This window comes from Peromyscus eremicus, chromosome 5 (genome assembly GCF_949786415.1).
Source record: "Peromyscus eremicus chromosome 5, PerEre_H2_v1, whole genome shotgun sequence".
In the NCBI taxonomy this organism is placed as follows: Eukaryota; Metazoa; Chordata; class Mammalia; order Rodentia; family Cricetidae; genus Peromyscus; species Peromyscus eremicus.
In genome coordinates, this window is record NC_081420.1 from 86,059,854 (window position 1) to 86,083,032 (window position 23,179).

The 23,179-nt window shown below is 50.4% G+C and overlaps 2 protein-coding genes and 1 long non-coding RNA gene across 4 annotated transcripts in view; 2 read left to right on the forward strand and 1 right to left on the reverse strand.

Moving 5' to 3' along the window:
* Banp (BTG3 associated nuclear protein) overlaps positions 1–5,580 on the reverse strand; it is an 81,206-nt gene extending 75,626 nt beyond the window's left edge. For both annotated transcript variants that reach the window (XM_059263887.1, XM_059263886.1), the window contains exon 1: positions 5,432–5,580. The gene's annotated coding sequence lies outside the window, so the exon portion shown is untranslated. The remainder of the gene's footprint in view (positions 1–5,431) is intronic.
* Positions 5,279–10,783, forward strand: LOC131911635 (uncharacterized). Its single transcript, XR_009379409.1, has 2 exons — positions 5,279–7,451; positions 10,560–10,783. It is a non-coding gene; the product is annotated as an uncharacterized LOC131911635 (long non-coding RNA).
* A 1,079-nt stretch (positions 10,784–11,862) lies between these two features.
* The window catches only part of Ca5a (carbonic anhydrase 5A), a 28,824-nt gene continuing 17,507 nt past the window's right edge, over positions 11,863–23,179 (forward strand). The window contains exons 1-2 of the mRNA XM_059262514.1: positions 11,863–12,001; positions 18,463–18,660. Of these exons, the coding sequence (XP_059118497.1) occupies positions 11,863–12,001; positions 18,463–18,660 (337 nt within the window). The remainder of the gene's footprint in view (positions 12,002–18,462; positions 18,661–23,179) is intronic.

A 23,179-nucleotide genomic window follows, 5' to 3' on the forward strand; every position in this document is an offset into this window, starting at 1 on the left:
TATTGCCTTATCATTGGCTGAAACATGGCACATGAGCATGACTTCACACTGACTAACAATGTTCGGCTGGTAAACTGGTCACACAGCCTGAGATCCATCCTGATCCCATGAAGGAAGTGATATGATGTCTTCAGAGATGCATCCAAAGCACAGAAGGTGGTCTGCAGCAATGATCTTCATTCCAAGCCATCCCTAGTTCTGATCAATGCATGAGCTGAGCTCAGAAGGGGACTGTCCCCATCCTGGAAACCTATAGCTCTTGGGAACTGCAAGGCAGCTGAATTCCTTCCCTGGATCTGTTGGCAAGATGGCCTTGGGTTTTGTCTGTTCAAAGGAAACCCAGTTTGTAGCAGCAGGGTGTATACACACCACTGTTTCACTTCAGTTCAATCCAAACCCATTTCCAGCTTCCACAGGACTAAACTAACTTTCCATCTTGAGGCAAAGGAAAACAGGCCACAGCAGCTTCTCACAGAAATGGTGTTTGTTCTTACAGGTCTATCAGCACAGGACCTGTCCAGATTTTATCTGCCCTCCTCACACTCTACTAGCTCCTCCCCCACACTCAACTTTTGTTTTGTTTTTTGTTTTTTGTTTTGTTTTTTGTTTTTCGAGACAGGGTTTCTCTATGTAGCCCTGGGCTGGCCTTGAACTCAGAGATCCACCTGCCTCTACCTCCCAGGTGCTGGGATAAAAGGCATATGCCACCACCAGCTCACATTTACTTTCTATGTACTGTTTATCCTCAACTTTTTTTTGTTTCTATTTTGAGACAGGGTCCTCCTACATAGCTCTGGCTGTCTTGGAACTATGTAGACCAGGCTGGCCTCCAACTTACAGAGATCATCCACCTGCCTCTACCTCACGAGTGCTGGGATCAAAGGTGTGCACCGCCATGCCCCACTGATGATCCTTAACTTTTAATGCTCCTTAGGACCTGAGAGAAAGGCAATGGTAGTCAATATCACGTATGTGCTCCATCACTTCTTTCAACTTTTTCAGTGACATGCCAAAACCTCTTCCTATCTCTTAACCCTTTCTAGCCTCTCTTGCCAAACTTAATTCTTCCAAAGCTCACTATTGTATGCAATCAACCTTTTAGGTGCTTCCTCTAAAGAACCCCACCATTGAGACTCTAGAGAACCTTTACCAATATGAGGTTCCTTTGGGGTAAGCAGATGTTTGTTCCACCATAGGCTAATATATATGTAATCAAACTGGACAGTTCTTGACTATGTAGACATGAAAGCTGCAGAAGTTAATTCAAGATGGGCATCAAATCCACTCTATTTCAGCAATGTTTCACCCTTCTCAATGGTGGTTCCATGCTCTGGAGGCACCAGCTCGTCCACCAGGTTCCAGTGTCAATTCCAAGCCCCACTCTTTTGAAGACTACATCCACGCATGCAGAGCAGTGCCCATCAGAGTTCTAGATCTGCCCTTGAGAACTAAGGACAAGGGAGCAGCACCTCCCACCTATATTTCAAGGTAGATAGCTACCAGATCTCACTGCAAGCTTCTGCCTGGGATGATGAAGTGAGTTCTAAGTGCCAAGCTGGCATAACTCTCTTCCTTGCTAACCAACAGTACAGGGTGGTTAGGAGCACTTCCACTGACCAATTCCCTGGGATGGATTTTATGAAGAGAAACTCTAACAACATTTACTACAGATATAACTTCAGCCTGACACATTCCTGTTGGGGCCCTCAATGAATCCATCTGTCTAGTCTTTTTATTCCAAGGGAAATGTTTTTTTTTTTCCTAGAAATAAATGAGATGGCCTGTAGCATAAATTTTAACAAGTCTTATTAATAAAAAACAAATCTGGAGCCAGGTATTGGGGTGAATGTTGGAAGATCAGAGAAGCAGAACAAGCCACAGCTTCCTCACCTGGCAATTCCTCAGCTGATCCTGTTTCCTTAGACTGGAAGCCTCTGTGTCCTCATCCAAATGAATCTTAGCTGAATTGCTTCTCGAAAGCCTAAAAGCTTAACCAGCTTTAGTTCCTGGTCCTCACACCCTATATACCTTTCAGCTTTCTGCATCACTTCCTAGGATTAAAGGCTCACTTCCTGCGATTAAAGGCGTGAGTCACCATGCCTGGCTGTTTCCAGTGTGGCTTTAAACTCAGAGACCCAGATGGATCTCTGCCTCCCAAGTGATAGGATTAAAGGTGTGAGTGCCACCATTTTCTGGCCTCTATGTCTGTCTAGTGGCTGTTCTGTTCTCTGACCCCAGATAAATTTATTAGGGTGCACGATATATTGGGGAACACAATATCACCACAATGGCCCTTTAAAGTTATATGGGTATTCCAGTCAGCCTTGCATCATGGAGTTCAACTATGTACCTTAGAGTTCCATAGCGTAACTGACTCTGAGAATACGGGCTAAGCTGCATGGGGTGGCATTAGTAAAACTATTGTTGTGGACTCATCTACAAAGCTGTACCTGGAGCCTCCACTTCCCTTAGGCACCCACTAACCACTCACGGAGCAAAGCTTGTGGCTCTTCAGTGTGTCAATGTGCACACACACACCCTGACTACATGTAGATTCTGAGTCCCTCACCTGCAGAAGTACTGGTCAGAGTTCCAGTGAACATTCCCTCCCCATATGCATCTAACATTTTCTCATGAATATATTGCATTTCTAGCAGAGAACTGATGTGTCCTTAGTTTATCTTTTGGGGTATTTGACATCACTGTCTCTACTGGCCACATTAGCCTCAACCAGTTGCTTTGGAGGTACAGTATTTGCTGGGCTTTTTCCAGAGATAGTACTTTTCTTCCTGTCAAGACTTATAAACACTGGAGAATACTCTGGGATGACGGAAATATCAGACTGGAGGAGATATGACAACTAAATAGAGTATGGGGTCCTGAATTAGATCCTGAAACAAACAACAAAAAAAGATGTCAGTGGAATACTAGAACTTGTGTAAGGTCTATAATCTAGGTATCCTTGCTGTTAGATACTTTTCTGGCTTTCTGTGGATAGTTCCTTGTATAAGATGTCAACATCAGGAGAGGAAATGGAAGGGGAGAAAGCTCACTAATAGTTTCTCTCAAATTCTTAATGGCAGACTGAATCTGCAGGTGGGCCTAAGAGTGCTCATGAGCGCATGGGTTGTTAAACTCTGCTACAAGACTCCAGCAGATGCAGCCTATTTCATTAACTACAGCTTGCAAGTATGCCAGCCCAATGCATTGCCTTGCTATCCCTGTGCTATGGGTACAACAAACACTGCCCGCGCACTTCTGGGTCGGTGAACCAGCAAAAAAGTGAAGTGGCTAACCTGAGTGCTCACTACAGAACAATTAAATGAAGTACCTACGCTCAGTGTCTGACCAGGCTCCTGCATCCTGCTGCCCTGCCAATACAGCAGAGCCAGAATCATCCACTCAACTGGAGGCAACCACAGAGACCATGCATGCTCTGGCACACATCACGAAGACAGCCGGACGGAAGAAAGGAAGGAAGGAAGGAAGGAAGGAAGGAAGGAAGGAAGGAAGGAAGGAAGGAAGGAGAGAAATGCTTTGAAGACAACAAGCTTTGGAATTCCTGTTCAAGGTGAGTGGCCTTGTAAATAATCTCTACTTATCCCACTAAAATACTTTTTAATATAAAGAGTACAATAAACCCACAAGAAAATAGAACACAGTAAGACGTCATCAATTTCTGACAGAGGGTCTAATCTAGATAAGGGAAACAGCAGGCCTGGAGCACACAGGAGTGGGGCTCTAGGCCTCACCTGGGCCTCAGCAGTCTCCACAGCCACCTCACAGACAGGTAGAACATCTTCCAAGCAAAGGGAAACCCTTGAAGATAAACAGCCCAGATAAAAGGCGTCCGCAACAAGTCCTCCAGATCTTAAGGAAACATACTTGCCAAGTCACTAGAGGGGAAAACCATTTTTAAACCCTCTCCATAGGCCCAGGGACCTCTGCCAGTTTCCTCTTGCCTCAGGGCCTAAGGCTTAGGCAATAATAATTACCTGCCTAAGGAGGTAGACCTGCCATGCAAAGCAAGAAGCTAACATTTACCACCCACCCCTCAAACAAACAAGAAATCAGATAGAAAGAGAACTGAAAAGAACCCCTAATATAGTTTCCTCAGCCTGAAGGAGAAAATATATTCATAAAACAAACTACTGGACAAAAGGAAAAGGACAAATACACTCAGAAACTACAATTTGGTTGTTTTTTTGTTGTTTTTTTTCCAAGACAGGATCTCACTATGTAGCCCAGATGGGCCTCAAACTCAAAGATCCACCTGCCTCTGTCTCCTAAGTGCTGGAATTAAAGTCTTTGAACCACAGTACCCACCAAAATAAAAAAAAATGAGGGCTGAAGATAAACTGAAGCTCTCTTGGAATGAGTATAAAAGGGATTAGAAAGAAAGATGAAGAGATTCAAGTAGTCTACCCAAAATGTGTGACACACATAACAGGAATCCCTAGAAGAATAAAAATCAGAGAAATAAATTCTCTAATGACTCGAAAGAATTTCCCAGACTCAACAAGGGCACGCCTACTGAGCATACCTGTAAACTGTAAAGATGTTCAAATGCCAAGAAGACCTTAAATTCGTCCAGGGAGGAAAGAGTTACCAGAAAGGAAGTACTTGGCAGAGACTCCCTGTGGACTGAAGAAAGCGAAGACTGAAACACTGTGTCCTGAACTAACCAGGCGTGTAGGGAAGACATCAGGACCTACCTGAGCGGGCCTTAAGAGTCACTGACCCAGATTAGAAAAGGACAAAGCGGAGGTGGAGGAAGCCGAAGATTTAACACTATCCTCGAGAAGTTACAATGTCACCAGGAGCAGAAAAACAAAGGCCACTACAAACAACAGGAAAAAAGCAAGGCTGTGTGGGATAGGGACGTGACGCTAGGTGGGGAAGAGAGCTCCAGTTATCAGTCCCGAAGTAAACAGAGTGCAGAGCAGAGGCGGATGCGCCAGCGAGGCAGAGAGCCAAGAACTACCGGGAGAAGGGGCCACCTGAGGCGGCAGGGCGCTGCGCAGGGCCCGGGAGCACCGCGCGAGGCTCTGCACTGACAGACTAGGGTGGCCGAGCGCGGGAGACCGCGTCCGCGCGCCGGGGCCGTGACAGGGCCGCCGGGCGCGGGCCTGGGCGGCGCCGAGGCTCCGGGGCCGAACGTGAGCACGGCCGCCGGGCCTCGTCCGCTCGCTCCCGGCGCCCCGCACGCCCAGCCCGGAGCCTGCAGCCCGGGCGGGTGGAGGCGCGGAGGCGGCGCACGGACATTCCGCGGCCCAAGGGCCCCCACCCAGCCCGGCGTGCGGCCCGCGGCCGTTGGCGACGGTTGGCGGCGGGGCGGGGCGGGGGCGGACGGAGATCTCGCTCTCGCTCTCGCTCTCGCCCCGCGGGAAGGGGGAGTGGAGGCGCGACCGGCTGCGGGAGCTGCAATTACCGTGTGGGCTGCGGAATTCTCGTGGTGTTTGTCGGGGAGATGCGATAATGGCGTCCGTCCTCGCGAGAGAAGCAGCCGCTCTGCGCAGGCGCTGCGAGCACCTCCCCGCGCCCTGCGCCCCGCCCTCAGCGCAGGCTCCCTGGGCTCCGGGTTCGAGGGCGGAGCCAGGCGGACGGGGGGCGGGGCCTGCTCTGGGCGCCTCTAGCGCGCGCTTTCGCCTACAGACTCTGGCGAACATGCGCAGTTGTCTTCCTGTACTCCGAGAGTTGACTCCTGGGACCCTTGTTTCCCCTCTCACGTCCGTGCTTTTTGCTAAAATGGTAAATCCTCCCGTGGGCAATCTGAGGAATGTACGTCCTTTCTGAGAGGGAGTGAATAGATGCTAATGCTGCTCCAATGACTACAAATCCCAGGGTATGCTGTGTGTGGCGCGATGCCTTCTGGGATTGGTAGTCTCGGCAGTTGTGATTTGCGTGCTGGGATTTGTAGTTCACCCGGATTCTGGCAGTCGCGTCCCTTCCCTGCCCTGAGGGCTGCTGGGACTTGTAGTGACGGCAACTCAGATAGGGTGTGCTCATCCAAACCGCTCCTACCTACTCGCGCCGTGGATCGGTCTCGGACGTTCCGGGCTCGTTTAGTGATGTTGTCTCAAAAGTTGTCCAACTCCCATGTGAGCAAGCAGTTGGAGCGGACGCTGTCACGGTGATAGAGATTATATGTGGCATGCTTCTGTATCCTGGAATAGGCGCTCCTTCGGCATCGATGTGCGCTTGTTCCCAGAAATGCTACTAGTGGCTATTTCTGCACTTAGTCTCTCATTCACGTTCCTCTCCGGGCTCGTTCCTTCCGCATGTTCGCAGTGAGCAATCCGCCAAACCAGGATCCGGGAGCTATTTTCACTTGGAAAGAAAATACTTTACCTTAACTTTCCTACTCCCTTCTCTGTGCCAATAATAAAGTCATGACTCAGTGCAGCCACCAGCTAGGCGACCTTGGGCGACCCTACTGAGTGCTTCTAGACCACTGCGCTCTGTCTCTGGGGGCTGGTCCTGGGCTACTTTGCCTCAAACGTGTCTTGAAGACTTCAACCTGGAACTGTGCTGTTAAAATAAGACCTGTCATTTACACAGATGAGGATGAAGTCCAAAGAGGCTAAGAAATTGCTGGAGGTAGCAGCTGGAGCCAGGAGGGCAGATTTTGGGCGTCTATGTGAATGAAGTCTTACAATTTTAAGTTGCCTCACATCCATGTAGAAAGCAAGTTGGCAGCCTAGATTATGTAGCAAGTTCCAGAACAGCCATATCTTGCAGCGGCGGCTGGGGGATGGGAAGTTGGGTGGGGTGCGTTGAAAAGTCAGTTTCTCTTCTGGGAGCAGACGCCATCACCACGGACAGCGCCTCTGTGCAGTATAAGAAGGAAGTCTTATGTAACTTCCTTCTTGTGACCTCCGGCCCTTGGGAATGCAGGATATAGCCTACTTGATAGAGGCCACCCTAACACACAGGGCAAATATGTCGCATGAACCACCTCACAGTCATGTGTAACCTCCTGGAACGACCTGTTTGCTCAAACTACCTCATGAAATTTGTTTGCACTTGATCTTAGGCCAAAGGTCAAGGAACCACAGGAAAGCTGCATGGACCAGACCCTGGACTTCAATAAAGTCCTTAGCCTGCAGGGTCCTTTCCTTTTCATCCACCCAATTACCTGACCTCTAGACACATAGTGCACCCCCAAGACCTATACAAAAGTCTGTTTTCATGTTGTGTCCTGATCATTTTGCAACGTGGTCTCCAACATAAAGATCTGAAATTCCAACTGACCCAGACTCCAGGGAAGCATTAGAGCAGCTACAGGAACCAAGCCCAGAGGTACCAAGAGGAACTTGGGCAGAGACTCCTGGAGGATACCCTGCTTACTCCCAGCACATCTCAATCAACATAACTCTTTAACTGTGAGAATTCTGAACATGAATGCCTGACTGCATGGAAAACACAAAGTAATGGTGACGTCATTCATGGTGTGTTCAGCCCAGCATTCTCGTCTCCTCCCTCTCACCCATGGCTTTAGCTTTATGTTCTTCTCCATCCCAAGCCTTCAAATGCACTTAGCTGAATGATTGAGCAGATGAGTGAGTGGTGGGGAAAGGGTGGAGGGATAACAACTAGCCAGCAGTGAAGGGGTGAATGAGGGCCCATGTGCTAATACAATTAGGTCACAATCAGAGATTAAGCTAATCATAGCCAGAATCCAGAACCGGGGTGCTAGAGTATGTGTGTGTGTGTGTACATGTGTGTGTGTGTGTGTGTGTGTGTGTGTGTGTGTGTGTGTGTACATGTGCGTGAGTGTTCTTGAGTGTTTGTGATACCCATGCCCCTCAGCAATCACCCATCTTGTTTTTTGTTTGTTTGTTTGTTTTTGATTTTCCGAGACCGGGTTTCTCTGTGTAGCTTTGCGCCTTTCCTGGAACTCACTCTGTAGCCCGGGCTTTCCTCGAACTCACAGAGATCCACCTGGCTCTGCCTCCCGAGTGCTGGGATTAAAGGCGTGTGCCATCACCGCCTGGCCACTCATCCTGTTTTTTAAGACAAGGTATTTCAATGGTACTTGGAGCTTGCAGGGTAGGTGAGCCTGACTGTCTAGTGAGCTTCCCCAGCTCTGGGATTACAAGCCCACCCCACCATGCCTGGCTGTTATACCTGGGTTCTGAGGCTCAAGTCTAGCTCCTCATGATTGCAGGGCATGCACTTTACAAACTGCCATTTCCCCAACCCTCTTTTCTTTTGATGTCCTGGATTTTATGTTACATTTGTTTACTCTATATATATATATGTTCAGGGGGTTGTCCAAGTACCATGGTACCTCATGGAAATGAGAAAGGACAACTTGGGAGTCAGTTCTCTCCTACCATCTGGGTCCCAAGGATCAAACTCAGGTAGTCAAGCCAATATCTCTTTTTTGAGACAAAGTTTTATCCTGGAACCCATGCTGGCCTTGAACTTGTGGTCCTCCTATCTGCTTTACCTGTAACTGGTTGACCAGCTTGAACAACCAGGCAGGCATGTCTCAGTTTTCCTTTAGTGAATTGCCGCTGCCCTCAAATCTCAGCCTTCTCCTCTGGGAGCTTTTCCGATCTCATGCACACATAGGGAGGAGTCGGTAAAGAACTTAGCAGAGAGCAGGAAGTGAGCAGATCACCCCGTGTGATGAATGGCTACCAACCAGCCATGTTTTACTAGGAACCCTAGTCTTTGTGGAGAAAAAAGTTCATATGTACTAGGCAGTGCCCCAGAACACACACCCATGGTACACATAAGAGGAAGTCTGAATGTCTTGACTGAGAAGCAATGGGAAGCCTTCTCAAGGTTTGGGGAAGGGTGAATGTGCACAGATTTGTGTTTTGAAAAGCCATTCCACCTGGAGTGTTGGGGAAACAATGGGGGTCCTACTTACCTGGGGAAGGGCAGCTGTAGAGACTCTGGTAGGGCCTGCCAGGGTGACGCAGGCCTGGGGTGGAAGTTAGTGCAGAGATGTGGACAGACGGGAGGCCCCGACACTACAGGCTGAGGAGGGAGAGAGGGGATCCACACCATCAGGGCCTGGACTTGCCCTCACGTGGACAAATCCACAGTGCCCTGTACTGAATGGCTGCCAGCCTCCACCCAGGTTGTGGGGACAGCCCCTCAACAGCGTCTCCTGGCAGCTGGCACACCCAGGCCTTTGGTAATCACCCCCTCCTCACCTGCTTCACACAGGATACTGCTCCTGAAGACTCTCCCCCTAGGAACCAAAAGGACAGTTCAGGGACACAGAGAGAGCAGCTTTTTGTGCCAGAAAGAGTGGCGGTGGCCTTCTCCAGGTGGGGACAGTGGCAGCAGCAGGGCAAACTGTTGACATGCTCACTGATGGCTCTAAAGTTGGCTCCCTGAGGAGCCTGCTTGGCTTCTTGAACAGCCCTTCAGAAGTGGGACCTTGACCTTTCTTCTGACCTCTGAGCTGCTAGACCAGAACTCCACGATGTCCTAGACTACTCACCAGGGCTGGGCCTTTAGAAATTAGCAATGTCCACTTCCTGAGTTCTGAGACCCTTGCCCATGACTCACTTAGCCCCAGGCTACCCTGCAGAGAGAACCCCCAGCCAACACCTTCCAGGCAGCGACAAAGTGCCATATTGAAGTGAGGGTACCACCCCATGGGCCAGCACAGCTGGCACCACAAGGAGCAGAGAAGAGCAGACGCCACAGAGCCCCGCCAGAATGCACACACGAGACCTTGTGAGTTGTGGTTGTTTTCACCTCCACCTTTCAGGGCATGTCCTTAGACAACAATGACAGCCAGAGTGCAAGCTCCCATGGAGGCTTCTGTCCACCAACCCCCAGCCACCCCACTGTAGCCAGCCCAGAGGGTGAGTGACAGGCCCTTCTGTGATCCCCAGGTATCTGCTGTGTTCCTCACGTGTGTCCCAGAACTTCAACAGCAGTGTGTGGTGATATTTTGTTTGGGATCTAACAAGTAAAGCTTGCCTGAAGATCAGAGTGGGGAGCTAAGCCACTAGTTTCGCCACCGAGACCGGGCGGTGGTGGCACACACCTTCAATCCCAGCACTCGGGAGGCAGAGGCAGACAGATCTCTGTGAGTTCAAGGCTACCCTGGGCTACACAAAATTGATCCAGTCTAAAAGAAAAACAGAGTCAGGCAATGGTGGCACACGCCTTTGATCCCAGCACTAGGGAGGTGGAGACAGGAAGTGATAGGGCTGGACAGAGAGAAGAATATACAGCAGGAGGAGACAGGAGCTCAGGTCCCTTTCAGCTGAGGATTTCGTAGAGGTAAGAACTAGAGGCTGGGTGCTCTGCTCCTCTGATCTTTCAGCATTCACCCCGATATCTGACCCGGGTTTTTATTAATAAGACCAGTTAGGGTTTGTGCTACAGCAGCATAGTGGCCACATGTGCCCAAAGACTTCCTGCTTGGCCACACATTTAGCTGCACTTTCTTTCCAGTTCAATCTCCTCATATTGTTTGTGGGATGGGCTCAAAATCTATGGGCATCCTGGCCTGGCCACTTGCCAGCTAGGAGGCCCTCCCAGCACAGGCCACAACTCTGAGCGGTTTCCTCCATCTACAGGACAGAGATACAAATGCCACAGTGTAGAGGCCAGCTTAAGGAAATACAAGGAGTCCATTTGTGCCAGCAAGATGACTCACCTAGTAGAGATGATTGACACCAAGCCTGATGACCCCAGGCCCCACACGGCGGAGAGAACTGACGGGCGCAGGTTGTCCTCTGACCCCCAGATGTGTCTGTGCATAGATAGGCACAGAATAAATAAAATGTAATTTAAATTTGTATTCCTTTGTTAAATGAACTTGTTGATTATATCACTGAATATAAATAAAAATAATAAAGGCAAAAATTAAAAAACAATACAAAATATAAAGCCCAATTCCTTTCCTGTTCCCCTCTCTCTGTGTCTCTCTTTCTCTCCTTTCCTCTCTCCCTCCCCCCCTCCCTCCTCTCTTCTCTCTCCCCCTCTAGGGCCCACAGCTCACCCACAGTCCATCCCAATCATCTAGGTTTTGTAGATCTAAGATCTGGAATCTGTGATGAGAGACTTCCCTATGCTCTCACAGACCCACAGCTTAAAACAATAGTAATGAGGAAAGCACCCACAGCCTTCCCGTCCCTGTGGACCTCCTTTAGGAAAGGGTATTGGAGAACAGGCAGCTGCCCCAGCCTGAGTGAGGCTTCCTGGGGCCGACACAAAATCCAAGCAGCATGGCCAGGGCCACCAAATACACTTTGTCCCTGTGCGGACCCTTCATGCATGAAAGAGACACTGTTGGGTTTGGCAGCAAACCTCTGGGCAGAACCCAGGGGCTTGCCCACTAGAGGGCATCCTGCCTCAATAACGACATTTGGATCAAGTGGGCTCTAGGCTGTGGAGATTGGCCCAAGGCGCCTCCAGCTGCCCTCAGAAATCAGAACACCCTGTCAGCCCCACTCAGCCACTGTGGCCCCACTAGTCCTTATGCTCTTGAACCTGCCATCTTCTGTCCACTTGTGTCATAGCTCTGTCCCTGCACTACATGTCCCCAAGACAAGGTCAACACCACAGGGGACAGGGACTTCGCCCTCACCCATCTTTCATATTCTTTCCCGGTGCTCTTGGGGGATCCCTGTCAAGTTTAACTGTCTGGCTTGCCCAGCTGTTTATCAGACCAAAGCAGTGACCGGAGTGACCTGTTCCCAGCCAAGGCCACTGGTCCCCAGTCATCCACTCCTGAACTGGGACAGGTAAGAGTTGAAATTTAACCACTAGGTTCAGAGGTTTCGATGAGTTCCTCAAAAAAAAAAAGAACAGAGGTGCACCCCACTCCACAGTGGCCCTGACCCAAACAAGGGCGGACAGTGGGGAACTGGCACACTTATGCTCAGAGCCACGATGCTGGGGAGAGGCCCTCACAAACCCTTAGCCATCCTCAGGCACATGGGGCCTCTCCGTGCCGTGAGGCCACAGCACTGGCGCTCCCGGCATTCCTGTGCGGAGAAACACAGCAGCTGTGCCCGTAAGTAGATCCTTAGGCTGTCCCAGGTGTGAGGTAATGTTGGTGCAGTCCTTAGGGTGGCTTTAAGAGGCAACATGGTCCAGAGCTGACTGGCTTCCGTTCTGATTTGTACAGTGTCTCCGGCATCTGGTGGCCCTGAGTGAGCCACTTAACTCTGGTTCGGGGGTAAAAGGGGGGAAGAGGTACTGGGAATGTGCAGTACATGCTCCAAGCCTCCAACTGGGTCTAAGACACTTCCCTGTAAAATATGTGTCCTGACTCAGCACTCAAAGTGCGTGGGCTACAGACTTGGGGCTTCAGCATTTGGAAGGGCCGGGCCCTGAGCCCTAAGTGAGGACAACAGGTGACTTTGGAGAGGTGACAACCTTACTAAATGCCCTGCCTCCCTAAGCCTTGGTTTCCTCATCCACAGGACAGGCAAGACAGATGCTGTCTCTAGCATCTGGTGAGAAGCCAGTGTGAAAAGCTGGGTGCCCAGGGTGCCCAGCACCCACAGCCCTGTCTGCAAACCCTGGGGCAACCAAAGAAGCACCCAGGCCTCCAAGCCTGCTCCTGTCGAGCAGGAGCTCAGGCCGGGAAGGATAACAAAGAGGCTGGAGGGATGAACGTCATCCCCCAGTGGTCCCAGCCCAATGTCCAGACTCTGGAGCCAGAGCTACTCAGAGATGCAGGGAGTAGGAAAAATCCAAGCTGCCCTCCATAAATCAGCCATTGTGACCCACGTGTCACACCCCCACCCAGGAAGATCTGGGGTGAAAACCTTGTCACCTCCCTCCTCTTTCCTGTCCTTCCATGGACACAGCTGTCCCTCATGGCTTTCCAGATGTGTAGTACCTTCTGAGAGCCTGTTGGAGATACAGAACCCAGCCCTGACCAGCCTCTCTGTAAGACCAACCATACTGGAGGGGCACACCCACCTAGATTGCCACACAATCTGCACCAGGCCATGGCCTGTACCCTCTTTATAGTCCAGCACTTTCCAAGACCACGTGCAAGTAGGGAAGGATTACATTAGAGCCATGAAACAAGGAGGGTGGGAATGGCTGAGATCTCAGGTGAGGCTCTGTCTCATGACTCTCCTCCCGCTCCTTCTATGAGGAAATGTTAATGGGAACATGTTACTGGTCTCCTGTGGGTGATCACAGCTGCTCTTATTCCAAGATGGCTGCAGTCATGTCACACCCAGAGGACATTCCACAGCTGTCAAGGAAGGGTAATAAAAGTATTTACCACTGCAAGTTGTTAAAAGAACAAAGCAAAGTCTTTGGTCAGCAAGCCCAGGACTTGTTCTATTCAGACACACCCTGTGGACAAACAGCTCTTACGGTGCTCTAAGCCTAGGCCCTGAGGGTCCAAAGCCCAGGGACAAGACTGGCAGAACCAGAGGCTCACAGCTCCAAGCCCTGGGAGCTGGGGGCCCGCTGCCCTGGGTTTTAGAGGCCGGAGTCTTCTGGCTCTAGGATCTCAGGTTCGAGGCTCATGGCTCTGAGCTTTAACCCCGGCACTTGGCAACTCTGCTGTCCTTGGCTCTAACAGCTGTGAGCAGCAGCAGACAGCAGTTGCTAGCGTTACTGCTCCGGAATGTGCCTAGGGTGGGGGATCCTCAACCCATGGCTGGAGGTAGTACCACAGCTGTCGTGCCTACAGTGTCTGAAGTTTGGCTCCTAAGGTTTGGCAGCTCCCTGGAACTCATCTGGTGACTGAGGTTGGCAGCTTCTCATCTTCCATCTTCCTAAAGCCCAATGTCACCACTGCTCTGCTCCCGACTCCATCACTCCCTGGAGCTCTTCAGCTGTCCTCTCAGTGCTTCTGGGACAACTCATATCAACACTGCTGCCCCCAACAACAGCTCCCTCTGTCCCCTCTTCCCGCTCAGCCCAAAGACAAGGTCACCTGAGAGAAGCCTTCTCCACCCCACCCTACCCCACTCCACCCCCAAGACAGGGTTTCTCTGTGTAGCCCTGGCTGTCCTGATACTCGTTCCATAGCCCAGGCTGGCCTCTGACTCAGAGATCTGCCTGCCTCTGCTTCTCAAGTGCTGGGATGAAAGGAGTGTGCCACCTGATGTTGCAAAATGAGAGGACAGGGCAGAGAGGTGTCCCCCAGCTGACTCCAAAAGGGAACTAAGTAAATTAGTTGTATAGTCAGAGGTGGGTGTGACAAGGGTTTACACCAATCACTGCACAGCCCTGCCTGCAAATGAAGGATTGGGTATGTACCAGTCACAGGCCTTTTTCTGGGCCACCAAGGTACTCTCCCTCTGGCCTGGGTGGACATAGCTGCAAGAGACAACTGGAATTCACTGAGGCTGGTCTTGTAATCTCCAGTGCTGGGGAGGCAGAGACAAGCAGATCCTTGGGACTCAATGGCAAGGTAACCTAGCCTGCTAGGTGAGGTCTAGGTCAATGAGAGAACATGTCTTAAAAAAAGAAAAAGAAAAAAAAAGAAAAAGATGGCAGCTGAGAAATGACACCCAAGACTGTCCTTTGCACTCTATAAACATCCAGGCATGTGGACACCAATACACAAAGGTTTTCCTACCCAAGAGAACTAATTATCAATGGTTGTCATCTCCTGGCTGCATGTTCTTGGAAGTTTTTTGATTTGGTTTGGTTTGGTTTGGTTTGGTTGAGACAGGGTCTCATTATATATTGTGAAACTCTCAGGCTGGCCTGAAACTCTCTATGTAGACCTGGCTGGCCTTAAATTCTGAGATCTACCTGTCTGCAGAGTGCTGGGGTTTGTGGAATATTCCTTTACACTGTGTGAGTATATATCACTGTGATTGGTTTAAGAAAAAAAGCTAAATGCCAGGGATCAAAGGAAGGCATGAACCTTTTAATAGGTTTTTCATGCTCACAAGTTGGTGGGTCTTCCCAGGGCTTGACTTACCCAGGTAGAGCTGGGCCACATCCTAGATGGGGGGAGGCACATCTGTTCAATGCATTTCTCACACCCCCAACTCCCTCATCCCTCCCCACTCAGCCAGCAGCCACCAGGGATGTGGTTTACTCATGGAGAACCCAATCATGCAAACATAGTTAAAGCCTCTACTCAGCCAGAAAAGGCAGAGGCAGACAGAGCTCTGTGAACTGGAGGCCAGCCTGGTCTAATAGTGAGTTCTAGGATAGCCCAGGTTATGTAGAAAGACCCTGTCTCAAAACAAAACAAAATATAAATAAATTAAATTAAAAAATAATCTCCCTGTTTGCATCATGTCCACTGATATCCCAAGTGGGAGCAAGTTGGCAGGGGTCACACCCAGTGACAGTGGCGTGGGGCACTGATCTTCTCGGGAGGGGCACTGATCTCCTCGGGAGGCTTGAGGGGAAGGAGTAGGTGTCTGTTGTTCGATCAGCCTGGAGGATGGAAGCTCATGAAGTGAGGAGGTCCTGTTGGTGACAAGTCTTCACTCTGTCCCCAGATTAGTTCCCCGGGACAGAGGGTTGGGCTCTATTGGCAGCTCATACCGTTGGCACCTGGGCCACAGTTGCCCCATGGACCGCTGCATGGCTTTGTTAAATGATTCAAAAGAGAAACTCTGTTTCATTTGCCTTACTTCCCATCTGAAACCAAACCAACTTACTATGATGACGATGATGGGTCACAGACATGGAATGTGTACTGGCTCTTGCTCCTGCCTGACTGTCCAGCAAAATGTGGCACCCCCCCCCCATGGGATGATGGTTAAATCTGCCTCCCAAGCTGGTCCCAAAGAGCTCTGCAGACTTCTCCTGCTTCTGCCCATGTGTGCCCCTTCTTGTGATATATAACAAGACTTGAGAGCCGCCACAACCAGCTGGAATCCAGGCTTGGTGGCCCATGACTTTAATCCCAGCACACACACACACACACACACACACACACACACACACACACACATATATATATATTTTTTTTTTGAGACAAAGGTCTCACTTTGTTGCTGTTTTATCTTCGGCACAGTGGCTGCACCTTTATCTACTGCTATTTCAGCCAGCGATTGTGACTCCGCAGTTACCGGCCTGCTTCTCTGGCAGCAGCCTGGCCACTCAGGCCACAGCCTGGTGGGGATTCTGTTCCTGCAGGCACCAGCTGTCACTAAAGGTGGCTTTAACTAGATCTCTATTGTTCTATTTATAAATAAAACTCGAGATTCGAAGCCTGGGTGAAAACCGGCTAGCTCAGAGAGGTTGAGTCGCACCTAACTAACCTCTCTTTGTTGTTGTCTCCCAAAAAGCATGTCTTTCGGCTCTGCCAAAAACAAAAAAATGCCATGCCGCTCAAAATCCCTCCCCACTACCTCTGGTGTGTCTTTGTGTCTCTTCCAGACGCCCTCTGATGCTCTATGATTACTTTCTATCAAATAGTTGCTAACTCAGCCTCCTGACCCGACGTTAACTTTATTTAATTGATACAAATGCTAACTCCGGTTCACAGTGTGAGCGAATATCCTCTGGCTTCAAACTCACAGATCTACCTGCCTCTGCCTCCAAGTGTAGAAATTAAAGGTGAGCACCAACATGCCAGACCATGAGGCCAACTTTACCTAGCTTGAGCCTTGTTTTGCTGTGAGAGGTGTCATATGAGGCCAGTATGAGGAACTATTTGAGACTCGTTTTGTATTCAGGTGGCATCGGTACTTTAGATGCACCAATAAGCAGCTCCCCCTCATTTGGTGGCAGATGCTCGGCTCAGTACAGGTGTTTCCCTCTTGGTGCTCTCACTTACACAGCTCAGCAAACAGATCCTAAAACATCCACTCTTCCCACACCTTGAGTTTCTTGGTCAGGGAAGCCTGAGATGTCAGACTGGAAGAGAGCTCTGGTAGGGCCTGTGGACACTCTTGCATTTGGTTTAAATTCAGCCTTCTGTAGCTGTGTTAAATACCCGTTGTCCAGTGGGAAGGTCAAATGCGTGATTTCTAACATGTAAACTCGAGCCTCTCTTACCACAGATGTAGTCAAGGTCTGTGCTGCTCCACGGCTCTCTTAATAGAGCATAGAGAATCCAGGCTTGGTGGCCCATGACTTTGATCCCAGCACTCCAGAGGCAGAGGCAAGGGGATCTCTGTGAGCTCTGGGCCAGCCTGGTCTACATAGCAAGCTTCAGGATAGTCAGAGCTACAAAGATTGTCTTGGGGTGGGAGTGGGTGGGGTGAGGGGGACCTAAATAATAAAATAGAGCACAGGCCAACAAAGAGCAGGGTTTCTGCTGTCACTTTGCCTTAGAATAAAAAAGGGACCCACTGATGAGGCCCTGCATGGCCACAACATTCCAGCTGGTTGTGGCGGCTCTCAAGTCTTGTTATATATCACAAGAAGGGGCACACATGGGCAGAAGCAGGAGAAGTCTGCAGAGCTCTTTGGGACCAGCTTGGGAGGCAGATTTAACCATCATCACCATGGGGGGGGGTGCCACATTTTGCTGGACAGTCAGGCAGGAGCAAGAGCCAGTACACATTCCATGTCTGTGACCCAGGGGGCTGGTACCAATCAATTTGTTGGGATACTTCCACTCCACCCAAATAAATATCTTGAGCAGGCATGAGGAAGCGGGGAGCCCCAGGTCCTTGAGTGCCAAGAACTAGGGGCTGGTTCCAGAGGCTTACAGCTCCAAGCCATGAGAGCCGAGGGATGATTGCTCCAGAGTTTAGAAGCTAAGGGCTCATGACTCTGGGTGCACAAGTTGGAGGCTTACTGCTCTGGGCTTCATCCCCAGCAGCCTGGTGTCTGACAGCTGGCTTAATCCTAAATTTCCTAAAGATCAGCCGCAGGCAAAGCCTGATCATGTTACAGCCCTTGGGTGGGTCTTGAGGACTGGGACTTCTGTTCCTTCTTGTTTTGTTTTCTTTCTTTCTTTCTTTCTTTTTTTTTTTTTTTTTTTTTTTTTTTTTTGAGACAGGGTTTCTCTGTGTAGTTTTGGTGCCTGTCCTGTCACTCTGTAGACCAGGCTGGCCTCGAACTCACAGAGATCCGCCTGGCTCTGCCTCCTGAGTGCTGGGATTAAAGGTGTGCGCCACCACCGCCCGGCTGGGACCTTTGTTTCTTATAGCTACCAGCATTACGGTTTTGGCTCCTGAGGCCTGGCAGCTTCCTGGAACTCTTCCAGTAACTGGGACCTGTAGTTTCTCATCTCTGCTCCACCAACTTACCTCTACTGCTTCTGTCCCTAGCTGCTCTCTGGAACTTTTTAGGTCCCCCTTGTCCCAACTGCTGTTCCTATCACTGAAACAAGCTAAAGATCTCCCTCCTTTTCTTTATGGTCACACTCTAGACAATGACCACACAGAAGTCAAACTCACATAGGCACAGGCCGGCAAATGAGCCAAGAGCTTGCATATTATGTATATATAAGAGTTAAGTGGCTGGGTGGCCAGAAGGTTCCAGGGTTCCCTACTGGGTCTGTTCTCAGAGCTGGGTCCCTATTGCTTCATGCCTGCACTACTGACCTCTCAGTCATGGTCTCCTCTCGGTCTCCAGGGCACCCCCTCTGGACTGGCCCAGACTCCTCAGTGGGAGGCACCCGGCAGTCTCCCATCAACATCCAGTGGAGAGACAGTGTGTATGACCCACAGCTGGCACCACTCAAGGTCTCCTACGATGCTTCATCCTGCAGGTGCCTCTGGAACACCGGTTACTTCTTCCAGGTGGAGTTTGATGATGCCTATAAGGAATCAGGTAAGCCTGGACTGGAGTTTGGGGGCTGGGGTCCAGGCAGTCAACCTTTGAATCTGAAATGTTCCTAGGCTGGAGCACTTGAGTACCTGGTTTCCCATGGATAGCTCTGTTTATTGAGATATAGAACCATTAAGAGATGGAGCCTTTCTGGAGGAAGTGGGTCACTGGGGCAAGTCTTGGGGCCATATATTATCCCTGGATCCTTCCCTTTCCTCCCCTTACTCGTGTGTGTGTGTGTGTGTGTGTGTGTGTGTGTGTGTGTGTGTGTGCATGTGCCTATCTATAGAGGTCAACCTCAGGTGTCATCCTCAGGAGCCTTCCATCTTGATTTTTGAGACACAGGATCTCTCTCTGGCCTGAGGCCACCCAGTAGACTAGGCTAGCTGGCCAGCAAGCCCCAGCTCTGCCTGGCTGCAGCTCTCAAACACTGGAATTACATGCACGAGCACCATGTCTGGCTTTTTACGTGGATTCTGGGGGTCAGGTCCTCATGCTTGTATGGCTGAGTCATCTCCCAGCCCCGGCTCCTTTCTCCAGTTTCTGCTTCTACCATCACGGAGCTGCTCTGCCGTCCTTCCCCAACGCAATGGACTGTACCCTCTGGAAACTGGCAGCCAAAGTAAACCTGGTGAATCTTAAACTGCTTCTGTGAGGTACTGGGCCTCAGGAATCTACAAGTAACTAACACAGTGGCCATTCGTCTCTGACTCTGTGACGTCACAGACTCAGCAAAGAAGGGGAAACCTGGGCAGGGCTGGGAGGTCGTGCTCACTTGGGGGGTGGCTGGCGGGGAGAAAGCATGTCACCAGCGGTCACCTGAGTCTTGATCCCTTGTGAGGATGAAAGCAGAAATAGAGTAGGGTGTAACATGATCCTTAAAAAGGTCTTATTAATTAAAAAAATCCAGAGCCAGATATTGGGGTGATAGCTGAGATATCAGAGAGACAGAACAAGCCACTGCTCACCTCACCTCACCAATTTCTCAGCTGATCTTGTTTCCTCAAACTGAAAGCTTCTGAGTCCTCACTTGAATGGATCTCAGCTGAACTGCTGCTCAAAAGCCTAAAAGATTAAAAAACCTAAAAAGCCTCTAGTTCCTGGTCCTCATGCCTTATATACCTTTCTGTTTCTTGCCATCACTTCCAGGGATTAAAGGCTGTATCTTTTCCAAGCAAGACATGAGATCTCAAGTGCTGGGATTAAATGTGTGTGCCACCACACCTGGCTCTGTTCCTAGTGTGGCCTTGAACTCACAGAGATCCAGATGGATCTCTGTCTCCCAGTGATAGGATTAAAGGTGTGTGTGCTACCACTGCCTGACCTCTATGTTTAATATAGTAGCTGTTCTGTTCTCTGACCCCCAGATAAGTTTATTGGGGTGCATAATATATCAACCACAGTAGGGTCCTTCCCATGCCAGGGCTGAGGAAAAAACAAGCCAGTTAAGGCTGGTGAGGGCTGGCAACTGGCCTTCTGGGGCTGGGCAGGGGCATAGGAGCTATACTCTGCAGGCCTCTTACAGCTCTCCTGGGTGTGGTCATTGCACACTGCACCTTCAAGTTCCAGGAGCAGATCTCTAATGGTGGAGTTGGGAGAGAACTCCCTCACTCTGAGGGCCTTTACTGGCTGGTTGTACCTGCTGCCCTCTGCTGTTCCCTTCCCTCACAGTCTCAAACCTCTGATTTCACTCTACCCCCACCCCTACCCCCATCATCCCCAGGACCACCACCACCCACCCCACCACCACCTCCACATTCTCCCACCCCTCTCTTAAGACAAAGGTCTCCAGTATCCGAGGCTGGCCTCACCTCTTGACCTTGACCTCTTGACCCTCCTGCCTCCACCTCCCCAGTGCTAGAGCTACAAGCTTTAATCTCAGGCCTCTTCCCCAGTGAGCTGTTTATTGCATTAGTTCAGACTTCTTTTGGTTGCTCACTGCAGAAACTCAAATTGTCTTAAGCAGAGGCGAGGGAACTTAGTTGGCTCCAATTCAGAGAGGTCCAGACACAGCGGGGTCCAGGGTGACAAGTGACTCCCTGGGTGGATTTCTAGAGGTCACAAAACGAGTGGCCTCGATTTGGCACCAGCTCCCAACAGAACAGCTGGAGAGGAGGGCTCTGTCGAAGTCTGGCCACTGCTCACTGTCTCCCTGCTGGTCACCAAGCAGGGGTGAGCCAAGCACAGTGACTCCCGCCAGTGTGTAGCCAACCCAAGGGTGACCTTGACCTGAAGCAAGATGCACACAAGAGAAGGGCAAGTGGCCTCCCACAGGACCTCAGGGCATGGCTCCCAGAAGAAAGCCAGCTGCTAGGAATCCTCACTCTCTTACCTCAGCTGACCTTAGCTCATCCATAACTTGATTGCTCCATGCCCCACGGCCTTGCACTGTGGGAAGGCAGCCGCCTTCCACTTTGACCTCAGCCTGACCCCACTCCTGACATCACCACCTTCAGCATCTGGATCAAAGGGATGCTCCCCACCCTGCCGCAGATGGAAGGAATCATCCACGTGTCTCCCGTCACATAAACTAGCAGCACATCCTCGGCTCACATCCACCCTAGCCAATCTGCTTTTACTGTATCCCTCCGTGGCTTCCCTTGCCTGGCTCAAGTTCCCACTTCCACATTTCTGTCTTCTTCATTCACCTCATCAGAAATCAGGAACGGGGTGTGGGTGGTGGAGTGACAGGGAGAGGGTAGGAGGCGTGACACCACAAAAAAAGTTTCCAGTCAGAATTAGGAAATGACTCTTCCATTTAAAACAAACAACAAACAGCAAACAAACAAAAATTGGGCCAAAGGGAGGAAAGGACAGAGGTATCTCCCGAGAAGACAGTTAAGTTGGGGATGTGGGGGAGGCACGTGGTGTGGAAGGCACTTTATGCAAAGTGTGACTATTTGGGTCTCATTTTCACCAAGTGAGTGCCAGCCACTGTAGTCACCTACCCACAGGGGACACAGGACAGTTGTCCAGGGAGTCAAAGAAGACACGAGGAACTTTTCCAGGAGGTAAGGGATGTGATCTCGGGTAGGGTGTCATTGCTAGGGGGATGAATTACAGAAGCAGATACAGCCTGGGAACAGCTGAAAAACCACTGGACTAAAGGCCTCGCCAAGGGACGCAGCGGACAGGCTGTGGAGAGAAAAGTATGGAGACGGAGGGCAGAGGGGAGGTGCCACACAGGACACAGCAACCAGGCCTTAAGGCTCAGTACTGGTGAGCTGCACATGAACCAGCTCACCACCGAAGCTTCGCGCTTGCAGCAGCTCATCTTTCCTGGGGTTAGGGATGGAGTCAAGGGGAGCATGAGATGGGGCTTAGAGCAGCAAGCCGGGCCTTGGCAGCAGAAAGAGCACAGTGTGTACCCCCATCCTCTACTTAACAACAGGGGGTGTGAGAGGCCAGCCAACCCTCTGATCGACCACCTTCTCTGCTACTGAAGTTGCACACTGGCTCCATGGAACTGGAAGGAGGGATTGAAAATCAGGGCACCTGGAACCCCGCCAAAGGATTAAGCATTCAGTGTAAGACCTCTGCTATGGTGGCAGCCAAGGGCTGGCTTCGTGCCCTTTGCAATGCTGTCCGCCAGAGGGAACGCTAGCCCAGAGCTCTAGGGGGCTTCCTCTGACTGTCGAGGGCTTGGTCACTAAGACCCATTCAATCAGTCCAAGCGACTGTGTAACAATGACACCCCGAACTGCTGACATGAACTGAAGTCACTCTGCTACAGTCCTGGCAGGAAAGAAGATAATCAGAAGAAACGTTTCAGCTATCAGAGTTTTGGAACAATGGACCTAAAGAATTACATTCTGCCCCAGGAATTCCACAGTGGAATGGAAAGGCTGATTCCCGGTGTCAGCCCGAGGATGACCTTGCCTCCCAGGATGGTTCCGACAACTGGTGTAAGGCCCCTCATAGAGAGACTGAACTGAGACGGTAAAGAGTCGCTGATGGGTGGGAGCACACCTTGGCTCTTTATTAGAACAATCAGACACAGTAACACAGCTTCACAGAGTTTAACAAATGCAATGTAAAGGAATCCAACACATCTTTGCACCATTAAACAAATATTCCACAGCATAAGCAAATGTAACACATCTTAAACTAACATTCCACAATATGTCACCAAAGCCAAGAAACCCCAGAGCAGCTTTATTCTTGAGAGCCCAAGTCCAAGGGTGCTGTTGTTGGCCACCACAGATCAGGCTCTCAGGCCATGTGTCTGTGAGTTTAAAGTTCACAGATTTCGCCGGGCGGTGGTGGCGCACGCCTTTAATCCCAGCACTCGGGAGTCAGAGCCAGGTGGATCTCTGTGAGTTCGAGGTCAGCTTGGGCTACCAAGTGAGTTCCAGGAAAGGTGCAAAGCTACACAGAGAAACCCTGTCTCGAAAAACCAAAAAAAAAAAAAAAAAAGTTTACAGATTTCACTTCTATCCACCAGGGGTCACCAGTTGCAGGTCAGAGAAAGACCCTGCCTTATCGAATAAACAAAAAGGAAGCCTGAAGCACCCAGAAAAAT